The sequence below is a fragment of the Lithobates pipiens genome, unplaced genomic scaffold (genome assembly GCF_037356315.1).
Source record: "Lithobates pipiens isolate NorthernLeopardFrog02 unplaced genomic scaffold, aLitPip1_a1.2 Scaffold_19, whole genome shotgun sequence".
NCBI classification, from domain to species: Eukaryota; Metazoa; Chordata; class Amphibia; order Anura; family Ranidae; genus Lithobates; species Lithobates pipiens.
In genome coordinates, this window is record NW_027507764.1 from 52,185,788 (window position 1) to 52,208,743 (window position 22,956).

At 43.8% G+C, this 22,956-nt stretch overlaps 1 protein-coding gene across 2 annotated transcripts in view; it reads left to right on the forward strand.

Annotated features, from left to right (window-relative positions):
• Window positions 1-22,956, forward strand: part of ASNS (asparagine synthetase (glutamine-hydrolyzing)) — a 90,319-nt gene that overhangs the window by 27,482 nt on the left and 39,881 nt on the right. Inside the window, exons 2-5 of one of the 2 annotated variants that reach the window (XM_077490737.1) lie at window positions 2,814-3,081; window positions 6,988-7,225; window positions 7,610-7,795; window positions 19,880-19,981. In XM_077490737.1, the coding sequence (XP_077346863.1) occupies window positions 2,833-3,081; window positions 6,988-7,225; window positions 7,610-7,795; window positions 19,880-19,981 (775 nt within the window). In that variant the 5' untranslated portion in view covers window positions 2,814-2,832. The remainder of the gene's footprint in view (window positions 1-2,813; window positions 3,082-6,987; window positions 7,226-7,609; window positions 7,796-19,879; window positions 19,982-22,956) is intronic. The other variant, XM_077490738.1, reaches the window with a different exon arrangement.

A 22,956-nucleotide genomic window follows, 5' to 3' on the forward strand; every position in this document is an offset into this window, starting at 1 on the left:
AAGTCTTCTGCCATTCTTGGTGAAGACGCCAAAGTGTTCCACCCAGGAGCTCTTTAAATAACACAGATTTAAAATATTAAAATACGAACCATAAAAAAAAAAAGGGACACGAGTGAAGGAGTTATAAAATAAATAGGGTTGAAGCTGAAAACAGTATTAACCCAAAAGCAGGCATTTATTATATTGCAGTTTATTAATTCTTAGATATGATTGCTGCATTAATTTCCCTTTTTTTAAGGCTTTCTTTCTTCTATTTTCATCTGGCAAGCCTGTTGTTTTTCAAAAGCTCAAGCTCTCCAGCAGAATGCATCAGTTTACATGGATAAGACAAACGGTTTACTACTGGCTACTTAAAATGATGAGCTTTTATTTATTTATTTATATAAAAGCTTTATTCCAAAAAGGAACAAAAATAAATAAAATAATCAGTTTGTTGTGACTGATTATAAAGTTTCAGTTGGAGTCTGGCTTCAATTTATTATATACAAAAAGTACTAATGCGCTCCACCTAACTGATAATGCTACTAACTATCTAATGATGTGGAAGCTGCCAACATAAATAGTGATCTCAGCACCAATAGATAAATAAAAATAAAAAATATATGCGGCGCTACCTAACCTATTAAATACAAAACAAATAAATAAATAATTACTAAAGTGCGAAAACTGCAACAAATTGCAGACCAAAAGTGCTAGAGTATATCCACCTCACTTCAGTGGTATATTGTGCAATATATCAAAAACATGCAAATAATTATAATACATCTAATATAAAATGATATAATAAATAAATAAAAAGTCAATATTCATAAAGTGCATAAGTAACCAAAAGTCCATATGTGAAACACATGAAATTAAAAAAATAATAAATGAAGATGCTTAATAAGCAATAATGTGCCAAATACAATGGTAAATGGTGACCATCAAACAAAGTCCATGCAGGTAAATAGTGACCATGAAGCAAAGTCCATGCAAAAAACAATAGCTTCCAATGCGTGACACTCCACCACAAACTTCAGTGCTCAACTTGTGCACCACCAGTTTCCCCCAGCCTCTCACCTCAAACATATAGCATTAAAGCGCTGTATATAAACAGATGCCACTTCGTCCTTATCCGTCCAGCCTCAGATCTATAACGCTGTATATGTATAGGTGACACTTCCCCAATTTCTCCTCATGCGTCCAGTTAATAAAGTAAATGGTCCATAGAGAATGAAAGAAAGACAAGGGGGGCTCCCATGTGAAGTATGTAAAAACACAACTTTAATAAAACGATATCCACACTTACATATAGGCAGATAACAACGAATCCGTAACGACACCGACTTCCGGTCTCGGCCGCGACCGGAACTAATATGCGTAACACCTAGCTCCTTCCCTGACGCGTTGCGTCACAACCTCGTGACTTTATCAAAGAGTGCACAAGTTGAGCACTGAAGTTTGTGGTGGAGTGTCACGCATTGGAAGCTATTGTTTTTTGCATGGACTTTGCTTCATGGTCACTATTTACCTGCATGGACTTTGTTTGATTGTCACCATTTACCATTGTATTTGGCACATTATTGCTTATTAAGCATCTTCATTTATTATTTTTTTAATTTCATGTGTTTCACATATGGACTTTTGGTTACTTATGCACTTTATGAATATTGACTTTTTATCTATTTATTATATCATTTTATATTAGATGTATTATATTTATTTGCATGTTTTTGATATATTGCACAATATACCACTGAAGTGAGGTGGATATACTCTAGCACTTTTGGTCTGCAATTTGTTGCAGTTTTCGCACTTTAGTAATTATTTATTTATTTGTTTTGTATTTAATAGGTTAGGTAGCGCCGCATATATTTTTTATTTTTATTTGGCTTCAATTTATTACTGCATTTAAATCTGCTAGTAAAAAAGCAAAAAGAGTGTACAAACGCTTTACATTCATATCACCTCCATGGTAAACCCTGCCCCCAGTGAAAAGGTATACAGTATGTGTGTTTTTGTTTTTTACCACATCTTAGTATGTTGCATACACATACTGAAAAATACCTCATAGAAACACAACTTGTTGGGAGGCACAGGCATCATTTTTAGCACAGGTTTCACTAGGGAGTAGTAAGGAGCAAAACTGAGAGTACAAGCATACCCCAATTTTAAGTACACAATGGGGTGTATTTACTAAAGCTGGAAAGTGCAAAATCAGGCTCACTTCTGCATAGAAACCAATCAGCTTCTAAGCCCAGCTTGATCAATTAAGCTTTGGTAATAAAACCTGGAAACTCATTGGTTTCTATGCAGAAGTGAGCCTGATTTTGCACTTTCCAGTTTTAGTAAATAAACCCCATTGGGTATTTAAAAGTGGGGTATGCTTGTATTGGTTTCTCCCAAAATGTTGGCAAAAAATTGAGAAATGCATTGGAGTGAATAGAGAAATGAAAGTGTATCCATAGCCAAAACTTTTTTTTTATGCTTTACGGTGGTTTTTATTGGCTTTAAATGACACTTTTTCATAGAAAGAAAACAGGCAGTGAAAAAACAACAATCAAAAAAATAAAATGAAATACACAATGATGAATAAAACCTCAGATATGAAACAGGTTTTCTTGTTTTTTTGCTCCGTATTTCCACATATGCCTTACGGTCTTCCATGCTGGTCATAAATGAACGCATTGTGCTGAATTTTGACAACCTTCAAACTTTTAGGAAATTAAAATCACGAGTATGCCATTCATCATTGGTATGTTGATGGGTAGGCTATGACGACATATTTTATTCTGTCTAAACTTTTGTCTTTTGGTATGTTTGTGATTTATCAGCAGAAGTGAAGAATCCAGGATGTGCGGGATTTGGGCTCTATTTGGCAGTGATGAGTGCCTGTCTGTACAGTGTCTTAGTGCCATGAAAATTGCACACAGGGGACCAGACGCGTTTCGTTTTGAAAATGTGAACGGTTTCACCAACTGCTGTTTTGGCTTCCACCGACTGGCTATCGTGGATCAGCTGTATGGCATGCAGCCTCTCCGTGTGAAGAAGTTTCCTTATCTGTGGCTCTCTTACAATGGGGAGATATACAACTACAAAGAGGTATGGCTTTTATGTGGATGGTAACAAACTAAGGCTAAAATGGCTGAATACCAACTACAGTAGATGAGTCCAACCAAAGCTGACATTTAGCTTGATATACAAATGGTGGGTTAAACTTACCCATGTGCCTCCAAACCCAGAGTGTTTTCTTTCTATCTATCTATCTATCTATCTATCTATCTATCTATCTATCTATCTATCTATCTATCTATCCAGGGGTCCCCAACCCCTGGGCCATGGACTGGCACCAGTCCGTGGCCTGTTAAAAGGCTGGGCTTCGCAGGAGGAGTTGAGTGGGGATCGTGTCCCCCAAAAGGGACTATCACAGACCATGGTTGCTGCTCATCTCCGGAAAACCCTGCGTGTCTTCTCCCGGGGGTGGGAGGAGCTGGAGATCTGCTCTGGAGAGCGGGAGTTTTTCATATTAAGAAGCGGTTAACATGATACGTTTTGGCAGCACCCGCCCTCCCTCCTGATCTGCAGCTCTTCCCGCCCCCTGCTCTGCTGACAGGTTGACATTGGCGGCGGGGGGGGGGGGGGGGGGAGACCTAGCAGAAGACACACTGCTGAAAACTTCCTCTACCCTGCCACAGGTAGGACTGTGCAGAGGAGGCAGAGACTGAAACCAGGCACTGTAATGGGGCAGTGAGAGAGGAAAGGGGGGCATTACTGCAAGGGGCACTGTGGCAGGGGAGCTGTGATTGCATGGAACACTGTGATATAAAGTGGACTGCACTGCAATTATTACAGTGCAGTTCCCTTTATATCACAGTACCCCCTTTACAGTGCAGCCCCCCTTGAATCAACGTGCCCCTTTCCAGTGCAGCCCTCATTACATCACCATGCTCCTTTACAATGCAGCCCCTGTTATATCTCCATGCCCCTTGACAGTGCAGCCCCAATTACATTAATGAAAAGGGGACTGAACTGTAAAGGGGCACAGTAAAGTAAAGGGGCCCTGTGATGTAAATAGGGACTGGGAACCCTGTAAATGGTGGTTGTGGTGTGAAGGGGGCTAAGGACAGACTCTGTGAATATCCAGTCAACCCCCCCCCCAGTCCCTGGAAAAATTGTCTGACACGAAACTGGTCCTGGTACTAAAAAGGTTGGTGAGATCTATCTCTATCTATCTATATTATGCCTAGTATTTAGTCACATTTAACGGTTTACTAGTTTATCCAAGCCATGTTTTCAGTTTTAGCAAGTGTCTGGAACATACCCCAACATTTATATTCACATTAACATTTATATAAGCCTATCCCACACCCACCTAACTGTCCCAGAGTCACCTCCATCAAATCATTCTCTGCAGCAATTACCTTTTGTACCACCACCCCCTCCCTTTAGAATGTAAGCTCTACGAGCCGGGCCCTCCGGTACCTTTTGTATTGTACTGTAATTGTGTTGTTCCCCCATACATCGTAAAGCGCTGCATAAACTGTTGGCGCTATATAAATCAATAATAATAATAATAATAATAATATTCACACAAGAAACCATATGATCACCTCCAGTCTCCATGGAATGTGTCAAGATAGATATAGATTGTCCCAGAACAGGATGGGAGGTGAGAATGTTGTGGAACCAACCTGTTCTTGTTGCATAATTCCATCCATTGGTTTACATGGCTGAAGTTATAAACTGTTGATGTATTGCCAGAAGCTAAAATGGCATTATACAGTATGTGGAAAACAGATGGGGGTTGATTTACTAAAACTGTAAAGTGCAAAATCTGGTGCAGCTGTGCATGGTAGCCAATAAGCTTCTAACTTCAACTTGTTCAATTAAGCTGTGACCAAAAAAAATTGGAAGCTGTTTTCTATGCAGAGCTGCACCAGATTTTGCACTCACCAGTTTTAGTAAATAAACCCTAATCAGCCCCCATCTTTGTTCAGGGATGGTTTTTCCAGTCTGACGTAGTGTCACAGTATGGGGTCAGGCTCAGAGACCAGTAGCTATAGCAGTAGAGAGGCCCCACCGACCAGCAGTATAAGTATACAAGCAGGTCACACTTGTAGATGACGCAGGCTCATTTGAGGTGCTGGCAACACTAACTGGTATTCACCAGAGCATCTGATGGTGGAGATGGGTTTTGTTGTGTGTTAGTGCCAGGTTGCGGTCCTCAGGATTGCCCCACCAAAAGGTGAGCAAGTAGACCGTAGCCAGTAGAAAATATAGCAAGTAGGGATCAAGTAGAAGTGTAGTCAATAAACAAACCAATGGTCAGTAACAAGTGGTTGCAGTTTGAGATCAAGCAGAAACGAAGCCAAGGAACAAGGCAAAGGTCGGTAATGAGTGGTAGTGAAGATATGGATAGCAGCAGAAGTGACAAGAGTGAAATAGTGGTAGGAGAGAGCACAATAATCGGGCAAACAGGAAGTGCAGAGACATGGCTTAAATTGGAAGTTCATGGAAGGAGTAAAGAGTTCAAGGTTCACCAGGAACAAGGTTCATAGGAAAGGATTGTCCAAGGAGCTATCCAGCATCTCAGGTGGTTCAGCAAGAAAAGATACTACCAGGCACAGCCGAGGTATTTGATCACCTCTGTGGTTTTTTTTTTTTTGCGCTATAAACAAAAAAAGGCCTTCAATTTTGCTATAATGAATATCCCCCAAAAAAGTAAAAAAAATAATTCTTCATTAGTTTAGGCCAATATGTATTCTTCAACATATGTTTGGTAAAAGAAAAAAATCGCAATAAGCGTATATTGATGGGTTTGTGCAAAAGTTATAGCTTCTACACAATAGTGGATAGATTTATGGCATTTTTATTATAATTTTCTTCTTCTTACTAGTATTGGCGGTGATCAGCGATTTTTAGCAGGACTGCAACATTGCGGCGGACAGATCGGACACTTTTGATGCTTTTTTGGGACCATTGACATTTATACAGTGATCAGAGCTAACAATAGCCACTGATTACTGTATCACTGGCAGGGAAGGGGTTAACACTAGGGAGCGATCAAGGTGTTAAGTGTTCCCTAGGAAGGTGTTTCTAATGGGGGAAATGTACTGACAGGGAGTAGAGAGATCGCTGGTTCCTAATCACTAGGAACAGGCAATCTGTCTATCCTCCTCTGACAGAACAGGGATCTTTCTGTTTACATTGACAAATCCCCTTTTTATCTCTCTAAGGAGCTACTGCGGGTGGCCAGCGGACGTGCCACGGAGTGGTCTTAAAGCATCCAAAGTACCATGCCAGCGATTCACCCAGGAGAGCCAACCTGCCCCACAGTACAACTGCAGCGGCTGGTCTTTAAGTGGTTAAAGCAGAGTTCCACCGAAAGTGGAACTTCCGCTCATTTGTCCCCCTCCCCGGTGCCACGTTTGGCACCTTTGGGGGGGAGCGGATACCTTATCTTCTGGGAGACCGGGCTGCGGAATTACGTCAGCAGCTCGGTTCTCTCCTCCTTCCCCCGCTGCTGGGCCAGTAGGAGAGCGCATCGGTGCCTCACGCATGCGCAATAGGGACCCAGGGTAAAGCTGTAAACACATTCAACCGGACATTTTCCTGTAATATTGTAGATGTTCTACAGTGTATCCAAGCCCATTCTTCAGTTCCATTGAGTGCCAGGAACATACCTCAACATTTATATCCACACGGGTAGCAGGCCTTGATCCAATAACCATGGGATGTGTCAAGGCAGTGCAATGTAGTACGTAAAAGAAAGAACTAAGTGATTTCTATTTCTTTCAAGGCTCCTGTATACTCTATATTTTCAATATTTTTTTTCACACCCTCATACAAATTCTCAGATAAACCCACAAATTAAAAATGAAGTAGAAGATTCTACGATCCTGGCTACTACTAATTCTGCAGTATGTAGTATCAATGCTGGAGAATGCACTCTACAAATAACTTTTATGCTAATCTTTTCATACCAATCTCACTGGGTTGTTCCGGCAGGTGGGAAAACATTTTGGATTCGAGTATCAGACTCTGGTGGACGGAGAGGTAATCCTCCATCTTTACAATGACCATGGAATCGAGCAAACTGCAGCCTTATTGGATGGAGTCTTTGCGTTTATTCTGCTGGATACAGCCAATAGAAAGGTCTATCTGGGTCGGGACTCTTATGGTGTTAGACCGCTCTTCAAACTTCTCACCGATGATGGCTTTCTGGGAGTTTGCTCTGAAGCTAAAGGTAATCATAATAAGACGTTGACACCTGAATCCAGGAGGAAGTGTTTTTTTTTTAAATGTTTTCTTTAATGTAAGGAGTTATAATTGAGAAATATTTTTTTCTGATTGTGACTACATTGAGGGGATTTACTCTCACTTCCTGATCCTATGATCAAAAAAATAGTGTGGTTGTCATGGGGCAGGGGGACATGGGCACAGACTTATTTAAATGTGTGTGCAATCTGTGCTTGACCTAATTGGTGCTTGACATACCGTAATTTTTTATTTTTTTTATTTATTTTTTTAGCAAAAGCTCATAGTTTATAATATCCTTTGTAAATATTAAAACGTATGTACTGTTGTTTTCTTCAAAATTTGTAGCTATAACACATTTTCTTCATCTTAGGTCTTATTAACTTGAAGCATTCTATGACCTCATGCCCAAAAGTAGACCCATTCCCTCCTGGTCACTGTGAAGTCTTTGATTTAAAACCCAGCGGGAAGGTTGCCTCTGTTGAATTGATAAAATTCCGCAATTTCAAGGACGAACCTCAGCACGCAGCCTACGATTCACTGGGGAAACTACAAGCAGGTATTGTCATGTGCAAATACATACTGTGTCTATACCTTGTCTTGGATTTCTGGGGCAGATGCTGTTTTTTAAGATTCGTCTCTGGAAATTTCCCTCTGGCCTAAAAATGCATGGATACTCAATTTGTGTTATTACAAATGTTCCCTAGATTTTCTAAGGGAAGGTGTGTCTTTGGTCAATTTTATTTAACTTTTTTTAAATTTATATTATTTTTATTTGTTTTTAAGCTAAGCAGGGGCAAAAATGTGTTAATCTGGACTAGTTCAAAAACAAGGGAGTTACTTGCTTACTTACACTTTGTTCCTCCTGCTAAATTGGGCTCATTGAGCTATAAGTGCTCTCCATGGAATTCTGTCATCTGTGGTAGATTCAGTTTTATCCCATGGGACCTCCATGACTTTCACGGCTAGTTTTGATGGTAGACCCCCAGATTGTGGACAGTCCTCCTTGTTTCTACTTTCTTCTTGGTGGTGTATCCAGTGCATTGCAATTTTGTGTATGTGATCAGGTGGGTGCCGGATATGTCCAGCCAGTCCTAGCCTCCAAATGGTGACAATATCTTCTAGCCTCTGCATTTCATAATTTTCTTTGTTTATAACATAATCTCTGTATGAGATGCCCAGTATTTTCTGTAGGCATCTTTAGTGCAATTGGTTCAGTTTTGAGCTATTTTAATTTGTGATCTTCCAAGTGGTGTATAGGGTAGTGAAAGAAGAGATTGTAACATGAGCATCTTGTGCTTTTAGTTTTGCTTCACCGGTTCCTATGTAAAGAAATTCAAAATTGTAATTAGTTGCTCCCAGAAGCTACAGCTAACTACTCCTGAAACAAATGCTTAGTGTTGACAGCAGCTCTGCTTTATAGATTGGGGCTTTGGCTGCCAAACCAACAGCGGGTCCCAATAGCTAGATCATGGTTTCTCAACTAGGGTTCCATGGAACCCCAGGGTTTCTCCAGAGGTTGCTAGGGGTTCCTAGAGCAATGAGCAATTTCTGCCTCTCAGATACATTCCCACTGACACCATTAATCTTTTTAGCTATGTAGCACTAACCCCCGAAGGAGCTGCTGGTTATTTTTGGGCTTACCGTTACCTTCCGCTTCTTCTTGTGGCACGTCTAGGGGATGTCCCATGGTAGATGACCCAGTAACTTGAGACTGACAATAGATCCAGTTGAATGGATTTTTATTTGCAAACTTCAACCATTGAACAGTCTTTAACTTGGGATCAGAGGGCTGGAAAGGAATGTTCAGGAACTCTCAATGTCAAAGTCAAAAAACATTAAAGAACTTGCTTACTTTGACTGCATCCAGAGAATAGCCATTCGCAGCTGGATGAACACTCAGGTTGGACAGTCCCTCTCTCACAAGGCCTAGCAGCCAACAAGGTGCTTGCTCAGGAACAAAGTCTTTATCACAGACGTTGTTGCAGAACACGTAGGAAACTAAGCTGTAGAACACTTGTAGGATACCTGGCTCTTTCAACCAGCTTGGTGTTATCCACAAGTCCGGATTCTCTCGGTTGCTTCAGCCCTTCCAGGCTCTTGTTAAGAAAACCAAACTCACACGTGATAATCTTCTAAAGAGTCCTCCCCTGGAATGCTTGAAGTTCAATGGGTCTCTCCCAAACCAGAGACGGCACCCAACCACCTCAGAATCCTCCTACAGTTTCCCTGCCTTGGGCTACGCAGTCCTGAGGCATCAAAGTTGGGTGGATCCGCACCCCAGGCCATAGCCTTCCTGGGGGCTGGTCAGGAGGACCAGGACCAAGTACTCAACTCTTCATACTGGACCGGAACCCCGAACCACATGACATCCGTGTCTTAAATACCCTCTCCCAGAGGGCACAGCGGGAGGGCCACTCCCACTGACCTGGCACCGAAAGAGAGTAACCAACCGCCTGACTAGACCAAAGTTCCACGCCTGCCACCAGAGGCAGCGCCCCCTGTGGCCAGGATGAACATTTCACAGCCCAGTCAGACTGACACAAAAGTCCAATTTAGACAAATAGACCCAAACCACACTGTAGTCTGGGTAAAGTTTTAACTTTGAAAAACATAGCGGGTGCTCTTCAGGAGCCAACCGCTACAGCGTTCTGTAAGCAGCATTCTTCCTAGTGACCATCACACTAATGTATCATGAGCTGTAGATATAGTAATGTTTAGCAGGTGTTCCCTAAGACTGAAAATTTATTTCAAGGATTCCTCTGCTTTGAAAATGTTAATTAGGCTTAAGCGTGAGCCCAATGGTTCCAATGATCCAACCAATTTGGCCAAATTGAAATTTGTAAAGCAACTCACAACAGTCCGTAACTGTTTCTAGAGTAAAAGACCCAGACTCCCTCTGCTAGGCCTTTCACCCCCACCTCCCCTTTCTATTACTTTACTACACTGCTCCTGTTAAGGAGAATAAATCAAGACAGTGGGGTTGATTTACTAAACTGAATAGAGCAAAATATGGTGCAGCTTTGCATAGAAACCACTCAGCTTCCAGTTATTTTTGGTCAAAGCTTAAAGAGGAAGTAAACCCTGATGGGTTTACTTCCTCTTTTTTTCCCTGCAAAGGTAAAGCATAATGGACTACTATGCATCGCATAGTAGCTCATTATGTGTCACTTACCTGACACAGGAGCCAGCGAAGTCGCCGCTGTCACCTGTAGTCCGCCGCATCCATCTTGGTTGTGGCGTCTCTCGCAGCTCCGACGAATGACAGCGGAGAAGCCGCGATGACGTCACTCCCGCGCATGCGCACGGGAGTCGCGTCTCGGAGCTCCGACGCTGCCATTCGCCGGAGCCGCGATGACGTCACTCCCGCGCATGCGCACGGGAGTAGACAAATTTGGCAAATCCATTCTTGGACTTGCCGCATTTAGTGCGCCTGCGCGCCGCTGTCTACGGCGCATGCGCCGTAGACAGCGGTGCCCATTTTCGGGCAAATATCTCCTAAACCATATAGGTTTAGGAGATATTACTTGGACCTACAGGTAAGCCTTAATCTAGGCTTACCTGTAGGTCAAAGTTGTTTGGAAGGGTTTACTTCCATTTTAAGTGAACTAGCTGAAGTTGGAAGCTGATTGACTACCATGCACGGCTGCACCAGATTTTGCACTTTCCGGTTTTAGTAAATAAGCCCCATAGGCAGGGGCAAGTCCTGGGGAAAAAAGTGTGGGAACTGCCACCCGAGATCCACTCCCCCACCAAAAAAAGAAATGATACACTCATATGCACGAACGTTTAATAAGTGGTATTTTTCATCCAGTTTTTGTATTGTGTGTATGAAGCTTAACTGTTAGTACATAAAAAAAAACAATCCTCAATAAACATAAATACGGTAATTCTCTGAATAATCAGCATTCATTCAATTGTGCTTCCATGCAAATGTGAACATCATGTTCTGATCTTTATTGGGTTATTTTGCATATAGAGTGTTTATGTGGTGAGTTTACACTTTTAATTGAACAGAGTTTGGATAACACAGGGTTAAACGGAAAGGTCATAAATGAACTGCACATTATCTGGACAGAATGCTTGGGGAGATAGTTATGTGTTCCTGCTTAGGAGATGTATGTTAGCTTGGGGGGCTGTAAACGCTGCAGGGGCTCCAACACACACTCGCTGCTATTCCAACCCTTCACACATTTCCACATAAACTTCCCTCCTGGCATTAAACTTTGCCAGGTATTGTGCTCAGCTTACCACCCCAAACTGATGTTCCTCCTTCAGCTCACCTCTCTCCCTGCATGTCCTGGGAGCAGAATAGCTGTGCTCCTCCTCTGGGTTCTCTCATCATATGGCACTGAAGATAGAGGAGGGGGGGATTCAGCGGGACACACATACCAAGTATACAGGAGGAGACGGGGGGGGGGGGGAGACAGAAAATCAGGAGGGGCCGGCGGGGAGGAGCGCATCACGAGAGGTCTGACTAAATACAATCTCTTAGCAGCAGGGACCTGATCTACTGAGCTAGCTGTGATGGGGCCCCCTACTGGCAATGCCTGAATGGTCAGGTGTGCAGCACTTACTATTGCGAGCTATGTCGGTGGCTGCTGGTGTAGCACCTGGCACACAGCTCACATACTTCAAAGTCTTGCAGGACACGGCTGCTAACGGGAACTGAGTTCCTGTTGTGGAAAAAGTGCAGGAACTCCGTTCCCATGCGTTCCCGCAGGACTTGAGCCCTGCCCATAGGGTCACTGATGGATCATGCATCTACCGCCAAACATGCTCTAATGTCTATGGCCAGCTTCACATTGGCTGTCAGTAGCATTAGTGAATGGTACTGTGATGGAACCGTCCAGCATCCAGCTTGGGTAACTCTGTCAAGATATAGCTTCCTCCAGTCTGGACCCAGGACCCGGGTATTATTGCTGAGCACCCAAGACTAGGCGACACTAGATACTGTAGATGCAAACTGGAACTCTTTTTATTGAAAACTCACACATAATTTGTAGCACACCAGATCAGGTAGGGTCTGATCACATTACACTAACAATACAAACTGCAAACAGGAAAATAATTAACATAGCTAAGGAACAGCCAACATAAACATTAAGCATCTAGTCACCTAGATGACTCCGTGCCCACCCAGGCTATTCGACACCAAGCCTACAGCCCTGGATACAAAGTACATTATACATTATCATAAGCATAAACATCCTACAATAGTTCAATAACAATCACAATAATCACACCTCCAAGATATGATCAGACAGACAGAAACAATAGGTGACTCAATTAACAATGGGGATGCACATATAGGAGGCACACATTGGGGGAGACACACTTAACAGAAAGACACTTAACACCTTAATAAACTGACTATAGCAGGAGACCCCAGTTTTAGGTTGCTTTGAGCTGATCATTTTAACATCTGCTCTTAGTCCCACAGTCTAAAGTAGTCATTGCTGGTTTGGGCATAGAGGCCCCAAATATGTATCTGGGTCCTCCAGTTCCCTAAGTCTGTGTGTTTTGGGGTACCATGGACTTGGATCCAGGGGCGTAACTAGAAATCACAGGGCCCCATAGCAAAATGTTGTATGGGGCCCCCCCTTCAAACAGCCCCCCCCCCACAAAAAAATGGCGGGGCTTAAATTAAATAGTGGGCTTGGTTTAAAATGCGTGGCTCAAAGGGGGTGTGGTTCGAGTCTGAGATGAAGGAGGAAAGAAGGAAGGAAGCAAAGAAAAGGGATGGAGGGACAACAGGCCCAGATCCTACACCACAATAGCAATATACATATTCCAGAACGTTTAACAATCAACAGATAAAGATACTCCAAACAGCTGGTGTTAGCGCTTCAATAATCCTCACCTGTACCCAATGTGGCCTGCCTGTTCCCAATGCAGCGTGGCCTGCCCATGCCCAATACTGCCTCACCTGTGCCCACTTGTGCCCAATGCAGCCTGTCCAGTGCCCAATACAGCCTTACCTATGCCCAATGCAGTGTGGCCTGTGCCCAAAGCACCCTCCCCTGTGCCCAATGTAGCGTGACCTGCCTGTGCCCAATGCAGCCTCACCTGTGCCCAATGTGGTCTCATCTGTGCCCAATGCAGCGTGGCCTGCCTGTGCCCAATACAGCCTCACCTGTGCCCAATGCAGCCTCCCCTATGCCCAATGCATCGTGACCCATGCCCAATACAGCCTCACCTGTGCCCAATGCAGCGTGACCCGAGCACAATGCAGCCTCACCTGTGCAGAGGGAGAGGCGAGCCAGTGGCGGAACTACCGGGGAGGATGAGGAATGCATACTGGAGCCCTCAAATGGCTGCTGGCAAGTGTGGGGCTGCCTCACAGTGGGGGGGCTCTGGCTCTACATCCAACTCCTGGCATGTCTCTTCCAGAGCTTTCCACTGTGATTTCCACTCACCGACACCTGGCCTGGATCCCTCCTGAATGACTTAACTCAGGACGTGCTGACCACGCTGGTCGGGACCCCCGTGAGTCCGGTCGCGGGACCCGCGGACTCGATCGCCGCGGGCATCCCCGCGATCGTCTCACGGAGCGGCCGAATGGAGGAAATGCTGTATAAACAACATTTTCCCATTCTGCCTAGCAACTAGTGACGCTGATCTCTGCTCCATGTGATTGGAGCAGAGATCAGTGTACACTAAATGAAAGCCCAACCCCCCCACAGTTAGTAACACACCCCTAGGAACACTTAACCCCTACACTGCCACCCACTGGTTAACCCTTTTTACTGCCAGTGTCATTTACACAGGAATCACTGCATTTATATAGCAGTGATTACTGTATAAATGACAATGGTCCCAAAAATGTGTCAAAAATGTCCGATGGGTCCCCGACAATGTCGCAGTCACAATAAAAATCGCAGATCGCCGCCATTAAAAAAAATAATAAAAAATTAATAAAAATGCTATAAAACTATCCCTATTTTGTAAACGCTATAACTTTTGCGCAAACCAATCAATAATCGCTTATTGCGATTTTTTTTTTACCAAAAATATGTACAAGAATACGTATCGGCCTAAATTGAGGGAAAAAAATATATGTTTTTTTATATATTTTTGGGGGATATTTATTATAACAAAAAGTAAAAAATAATGCGTTTTTTTCCAAATTGTCGCTCTATTTTTGTTTATAGCGCAAAAAATAAAAACCACAGGGGTGATCAAATACCACCAAAAGAAAGCTCTATTTGTGGGAAAAAAAAGGACGTCAATTTTGTTTGGGAGCCACGTCGCACGACCGCGCAATTGTCAGTTAAAGCGACGCAGTGCCGAATCGCAAAAAGTGGTCTGGTCTTTGACCAGCAAATTGGTCCGGTCTGAAAGTGGTTAAAAATGCAAACACTAATACTGTTAACTTTATAGCTGTAAAAAAAAAAAAAAAAAAAAAAAAAAAAATCAGAAATATGTAGTAAAGAAAATTCCTACATGCAAAAATGCACTGTACATTACATGTTCTTTAGACATAAATTTTTTTTCAAACATTAGTTTCCTTTGCCAATTCAAATTCAAAAAATTACCATATAACACCAATTAAAAGATCAGCATTTGTAATTTTCCTTTATGTAACCAATGTAACCACAATTGCAGCCTCACCTGTGCAGAGCAAGAGGCGAGCCACCGGGGAGGATGTGGAGTGCAGTCCAGTATGGAGCCCTCAAATGGCTGCGGGCAAGTGTGGGGCTGACTCAGAGTGGGGGGGGGGGGGGGCGAGCACCGTCCGCACGGTCCCCCAGCCAGGGGAAGCGAGGAGAGGAAGAGGCAAGCTGTCTGTACGAGCAGAGAGCTGTAATAGCTTTCATTTGAATGTCCTGTGTTCCCGGGGCTCACCGTCACATAGCCCCACCTCTTGGCCTGCAGCCTTTGATGATGTCACATGTCCCGCATTGGACCGGTGTTCTGTCTATCAAAGACGCCGGGCCAAGAGGTGGGGCTATGTGACGGTGAGCCCCGGGAACACAGGACATTCAAATGAAAGCTATTACAGCTCTCTGCTCGTACAGACAGCTTGCCTCTTCCTCTCCTCGCTTCCGCTGGCTGGGGGAACATGCGGGAGGTGATGCCCCCCTCCACAGTATGCATTCCTCATCCTTCCCACGGGCCCCTCTCAGCTGCGGGCCCCATAGCGGCTGCATGTGCCGCTATGGCGGTAGTTCCGCCACTGCTTGGATCCCAAGCAAGTTTACGCCAAGGGTCCCCCAAGCACACACCTCCCAAAGAGCAGTGTTCCCTTAATGGCCGGGGCCCATAGGCAGTAGGCCACCCTACAGTCCCCTCTAAAAGCCTCTATCCTGGTTGGGTCTGTCACAGGTACCAAGGCACTGCATAGTCTCCAGGCTGTGAACAGCTTTTTCCCAGCATGCACTGCAGAATCTTTATTACCTCTGTCTTGTGTCATCAACTTATGGTAGTAACTTTTGCCGTGGCATTTCCTAAAGGGTAAACCGTGGCATTCTTACAGCTGACACTTCTAAGAACAGAGATTTACAGTATCACACAAAAGTGAGTACATCCCTCATATTTTTGTAAATATTTTATTCTATCTTTTCATGTGACAACACTGAAGAAATTACACTTTGCTACAATGTAAAGTAGTGAGTGTACAGCTTGTATAAGGCCCCTTTCACACATGCGGACATTATGTCCGTATTTCATCTATCCGTTTGCGGATGAAATACGGACATACATGCATCCCTATGGGATAGCGGGTGTCTGCGGATGACACATCCGCAGACACCCGCTATCGTCCGCCTCCGCTATTGTCCGATTCTGCAGACGGAGAAAAATCCTATTTTTCTATCGTCTGCAGAGCGGATCGGATGAACACGGACAGACGGCCCGTGTACATCTGATCCCCCATAGAGGAGAGCGGAGAGCTGACAGGGTGGTCCCTGCACAGTGTGCTGGGACCACCCTGTCCGCCGCTGGCTCAGCGGGGACAACGGAGTGATCCCTGCTGAGCAAGCGGATCACGGGGCGGATCCTTACTGATCCCTCCCGTGTGAAAGGGGCCTAACAGTGTAAATTTGCTGTCCCCTTAAAATAACTTAACACACTAAATAACTGAATAACTCAACACCAATAATGTCTAAACTGCTGGCAACAAAAGTGAGTACACCCCTAGATGAAAATGTCCAAATTGGGCCCAAAGTGTCAATATTTTGTGTGGCCACCATTATTTTCCAGCACTGTCTTAACCCTCTTGGGCATGGAGTTCACCAGAGCTTCACAGGTTGCCACCGGAGTCCTCTTCCACTCCTTCATGAGGACATCACAGAGCTGGTGGATGTTAGAGACCTTGCGCTTCTCCAAATTCCGTTTGAGGATGTCCCACAGATGCTCAATAGGGTTTAGGTCTGGAGACATGCTTGGTCCATCACCTTTACCCTCAGCTTCTTTAGCAAGGCAGTGGTTGTCTTGGAGGTGTGTTTGGGGTCGTTATGTTGGGGATAATACTGCCCTGCGGCCCAGTCTCCGAAGGGAGGGGATCATGCTCTGCTTCAGTATGTCACAGTACATATTGGCATTCATTGTTCCCTCAATGAACTGTAGCTCCCCAGTGTCGGCAGCACTCATGCAGCCCCAGACCATGACACTCCCAACCACCATGCTTGACTGTAGGCAAAACACACTTGTCTTTGTACTCCTCACCTGGTTGCTGCCACACACGCTTGACACCATCTGAACCAAATAAGTTTATGTTGGTCTCATCAGACCACAGGACATGGTTCCAGTAATCCATGTCCTTAGTCTGCTTGTCCTCAGTAAACTGTTTGTGTTCTTTCTTGTGCATCATCTTTAGAAGAGGCTTCTTTCTGGGATGACAGCCATGCAGACCAATTTGATGCAGTGTGCAGTGTATGGTCTGAGCACTGACAGGCTGACCCCCCCACCCCTTCAACATCTGCAGCAATGCTGGCAGCACTCATGTCTATTTCCCAAAGATAACCTCTGGATATGATGCTGAGCGTGTGCACTCAACTTCTTTGGTGGACCATGGCGAGGCCTGTTCTGAGTGGACCCTGTCCTGGTAAACCGCTGTATGGTCTTGGCCACCGTGCTGCAGCTCAGTTTCAGGGTCTTGGCAATCTTCTTATAGCCTAGACCATCTTTATGTAGAGCAACAATTATTTTTTTCCGATCCTCAGAGAGTTCTTTGCCATGAGGTGCCATGTTGAACTTCCAGTGACCAGTATGTGAGAGTGAGAGCGATAACACCAAATGTAACACACCTGCTCCCCATTCACACCTGAGACCTTGTAACACTAACGAGTCAGGGAATATGGCTAATTGGGCCCAATTAGGACATTTTCACTTGGTTTAGCGGTTTAGACATTAATGGCTGTGTGTTGAGTTATTTTGAGGGGACAGTAAATTTACACTGTTATACAAGCTGTACACTCACTACTTTACATTGTAGCAAAGTGTCATTTCTTCAGTGTTGTCACATGAAAAAATATAATTAAATATTTACAAAAAATGTGAGGGGTGTACTCACTTTTGTGAGATACTGTATGAGTTTTTATTCCTTTACATTCTGCTCTGATAGATTGAAATCGCTATATATCAATGTTCCACGGCAGGTCAATTTTAACAATACAGTGTTCGGCTATAAACATTTAATTAGGACATTTCTTTTAGGACCAGCTTCATGGTCTATAAAATTTAATTGAGAAAAGTATTTTCTTTAAATTGTCCTTGGATTTGATGAGATTTCTTGTACTTGTTAAAAGAGCTCCATATTTTTCCTGGAGGGATGGACTTTACATTTAGCTATTTAGGCCTTAAAGCGCAACTAAACCGTATCTAAGCATCACAAACTAAAAATGCTATTTAATTCATTTTACATATGTAAAGCAAACTCCCCCATCCACCCATCAATCCATTCATCCATGTCTACATGCTTTACTTTGTTGAGAAATCACTTTGATAACCACCCCCCCCCCCCCAGCATTTTTATCTGCGACCATCTTAAGTAAGGAGAGATAATTTGTGTGGCATTCACTTCCTGGAATCCACCTGCCCTTAGCTCAGGCATCAGGAGTCAGAAACCAGGAAGTAACTGAAGAAATGTGAAGAAAAGTTTAAAACAAGTAAATATAATATGCCTTTCTATCTATTGACTAATGCTAGCAGCATAAGGATTGAAATAGTGGTTGTAAAACCTCACATATAACCAGTGAAGGGGCAGGCCTCAGGTGATACGCAGATATTAAACAAATCCTCCTTCATAAGTTGTACCTCTTTATCTGTGGTCTGCTCTACATCCATTCAAAGTGCACAATTTATAAAGCTTATCTGAGAGTTCAAAAAAAGGGGGCGTAAAGCTGAAGTTACACTTCGCAGAGCTCAGCGAGGAAAGCTCTAAGAGCTGATTGGAAGGAAGGAGAACCCCCCCCCCCCCCTTTTCACAGGGCTGGGGCTGTCAATCAGCTGGAGCTCCCTCCCATCACATTTTTCCTCTTGGTGTCAGGATAATTTGTCAGAAGTGATTCTGATAGCAGAGGAATGAAGCAGCAGATAATAAAATAAAAGAAATAACACTAATTCCGTGTACACACAACCGGACTTTCCAGCAGACTAGGTTCGACGGTCTTCCCGACGGACTTTCGGCGGACCTTCCAAACAAACAGACTTGGCCACACACGAAGGACTAAGTCCGTTTGAAAGTTCGTTAGTTTTGAACGTGATGACGTAAGACGGGACTAAAAAGAAGTTCAATAGCCAGTAGCCAATAGCTGCCCTTGCGCCGTATTTGGTCCGTCGGATCAGCATACAGACTAACGGTTTTCCCGATAGGAATTGAGTCTGTCGGACAGATTTGAAACATGTTCTATTTCTAGGTCCATCGGATTTTTTAAACAAAAAATGATCGGATTAGCCCACACATGATCGGATTGTCCGACGGACTCATTCCATCGGACCTAGTCTGCCAGAAAGTCCGGTCGTGTGTACGCGGCATAAGGCTCGATTCACACTACTGCGGCCTGAAAGCGGTGTGACTTATGGTGCGACTTCCTGGCAATTTTATGCAACTTGAGTACTACTTTGATGCGACTTGATGCAATTTTGAAGCGAGGGAGGAAAAACACAGCAAGGGGATGCCTGGGTAATATTCCTGTAATGTCGGATCCAAATCAAATCACGACAGAATTTTGGCATAGTTCTGGACCTGCCCACACAAGAATGGACTAAGTCAGTTCGAAAGTCCATTTGTTTTGAGCATGATGACGTAAATGGGACTAAAAAAGGAAGTTCAGTAGCCAATAGCTTCCCTTGCGTTGTATTTGGTCCGTCGGACCAGCACACAGACGAACGGGTTTTCCCAATAGGAATTGAGTCCATTAGACAAATTTGAAACATATTCTATTTCTAGGTCCATCTGATTTTTTTTTATGAAAAATGATCGGATTAGTCCACACACGATCGGATTGTCCGACGGACTCATTCCATCAGACGTAGTCTGCCAGAAAGTCCGGTCGTGTGTACACGGCAATAGGAGACCATGTTAAATGGACTGTAGTGTGTTTCTGAAAAACTGAAAAAGCACAAAAAAAATGCCTAGGTGTGAACCAGGCCTAACAATAAATGTTAATAAACGTACAAAAACACATTTTTGTTTTAGGAATGGACCGAGAAACAGTGAAGAGGAACATCTGTCTTTTGTTTGAAAATGCGGTCAGGAAGCGTTTAATGGCGCACAGAAGAATCGGATGCCTTTTGTCAGGTACATTCTTTTAGATGGAGCTCATAACTTTTCCTCTATTTTTAGGCTGCTCACTTAGTTTGTTTTCCTGGAAAATGTCATTAATACATCTTAGACATTTATCTTGTGAAGTTGGAGTTATCATCGGAGATTGGAGGTCATTTATAATACTCCCATAATGTTTCAGATTTTGGATGAAACCATTTTTCATATTCTTTTAATAATTCATCTCCTAGTGTGGACTGAATTGATTCTTATTGGATAGAATGGGACACTTTTGCTCTTGTAAAACAAAAGTAACGGAAAAAAATTCCAAATTTTTTTAAAACTTTGGCCCATTCAAAACTGAATTTTTTGTTCAAATATAGATTGGGCCAGCCATTGGTGGGTTAAATTATCTTGTGGCATCTCATACCTCTTGGCCAATGCAGTGAGTTCCAGGCCAAGGATCTTCCATGGTCATCATCATCATGGTAGACAGGGGCCGTCTTTAAAGCGGGGTTCCACCCTAAAGTGGGACTTCCGCTCATCGGAACCCTCCCCCCCTCCAGTGTCACAGTTGGCACCTTTCAGGGGGGAAGGGGTGCAGATACCTGTCTAAGACAGGTATTTGCACCCACTTCCGGGCATAGACTCCCACGGGAGTGTACGCATCTTCCTGTCCCGACACGCTGTCTGCTGGGACACACACGGGTCCCAGAGACAGCGCGCACCATTCCCATTGTGCTGCGCGACTCGCGCATGCGCAGTAGGGAACTGGGAAGTGAAGCTGCAACGATTCACTTCCTGATTCCCTCACCTAGAATGGCGGCGGCAGCAGCCGGGAGCCGAGCGATCGATCGGTCTCGGCTGCCGACAACGCTGGACCCTGGGACAGGTGAGTGTCCATTTATTAAAAGTCAGCATCTGTAGTATTTATAGCTGCTGGCTTTTAATATTTTTGTTACCAGTGGAATCCCTCTTTAATATTGATTGGGCCCTGGGAAAAAAAAATTTTGGGACCCCCCCCCCCTCCATGCAGTTTCACTCTCCACCTGCTTTGAGACATACAATAAAAGGCAGCTAGACTCAAAATCAGTTTACTAAATCAGATCAGACAGCAATTGCGATTGGTTGCCAAAGGTTACAGTGTATCATTACCAATGACTGACTGGTTGCTAGAGGTTACAGCACATAATTTCTGCTTGTTGATTGGTTGCTAAAGATTACTGTACATGAATACTATTCACTGATTGGTTGATATAGGTTACTGCACATCATTACTGCTCACTGATTGGTTGCTAGAGGTTACAGCACATCATCTTTTCACTGCCTGCACACCATGGACTGGGGAGGTGAGGGGGCCCGTTAACCTCCCTGGCGGTACGATTATTTCAGATTTTAGGTGCGTTAAGCGGTACCATTATTTTGCATGAAAATTTTGCGTTTTTATATTGTAGTCTTGTAATTCTTAGGAATAACTCACTTAAATCTGTCTAAACCAGAGTCTAGCAGACATCCCGGGCATGATAAAGTTTGAAAAATTAAATCATAAATTATAATATAAGTAACTATAAATAATTATACCAAATAATAATATAATAATAATAAAAATGATTCAATAATGTAATCAAATCAAAAACACTGAAATTTGCCCAGTTGCAGAATTGTCACTGTCATTACTTTTCAGTATTTGATGACGGATCTCCCCACAAATCACTATCCCTCAATTCTGCGAATTATTCTAATTTATTATTGCTGTTTTCTAGCTGGTCTAAACCTCTTTTGATGTAAAGGGACAGTTTTGGTTGCTATGGACAATCTCCAGTTTCCAGGCATAAAGAACAGTTTTTATTATATAAAACTTCATGCAGGACACTGGACAGACCACTAGGGACAAAGGGGATGTGAAATAATTACATACAGCAATGTAATCTGTAAGATTACATTATACTGTGTGTTTTACTTTTTGAATTTGGCGCCGTTCTCCGTCCCTGTGCGTCGCAACGCTCACAGGGAACGGAGCTCGGCGATGTGATACATCGAACGGAGGAGGAGCCACTCACAGTGCGGGGAGACATCGCTGGATCCAGGGGAGAAGGTAAGTAAGCTCATCCTGGATCTAGCGATGCGATCCTGAGTCTGGCTCGGGGTTACTGCTAATGGTACTGAATTTTCACCCCGAGCCAGACTCGGGAATACCGCCAGGGGGGTTAATAGACAGAAAACTCCTAGAGATCCTAGAACTCCTGGGCTCAGTGGCAGTGCTGGGGGGGGGGGGAGGGTATGATCAATGGTAATGCTGATTTTTTTTTTATACTGACTACCAATATAAAGAGGAGTTTCAATACTGGCCACCAATGTAATAGGGGTTTACACTGACCACTAATGTAATAGAAGCATTTACAGTAACCACCATTGTAAGGAGGGATTTACACTGATCACCAATGTAAGGGGGACATTCACACTGGCCACTAGTGTGAATGAAAGAATTCTACACCAAGCCCCAATGTAATGAGAAGATTTACACTGACCACCAATGTAACTGAGACATTTAGCCTGCGTTCACATTTGTGTGGGTTGGGAACGCAGGCAAAATCACTTTCCTGACACCACAGAAATGTGCTGCCCTTTAGCAGATACACAGCAGTCCCATTATTTGTTAATGATGCCCTCCCGCATCTGCTGACATGTGCCTTGGCACCGTGTGATTTTGGAAAAGGGTTTGGGAGTTTCTTCCACATTTGTAGCACATAGAGCAGCCCATTGAAATTAATGGGCTGCCCTACATGTGGCCTACATCTTTATCCACCCTGTCATTACACCTTTGCATCCTAAAACCCCTGCTAACCTCTGCACCCCAATTCTCCCCCATCCTCTCCATTCCAAATCCCCCTCCCCTTTAACTCTACCTGCCTCCTCTGCAAATCTTTACATCCACCTTCCTTACCTCCATACATCCCCTCCTTACTCACGTGTGCACCCCAAACTGTAATTCCTTCTCTGCCTACCTCTGC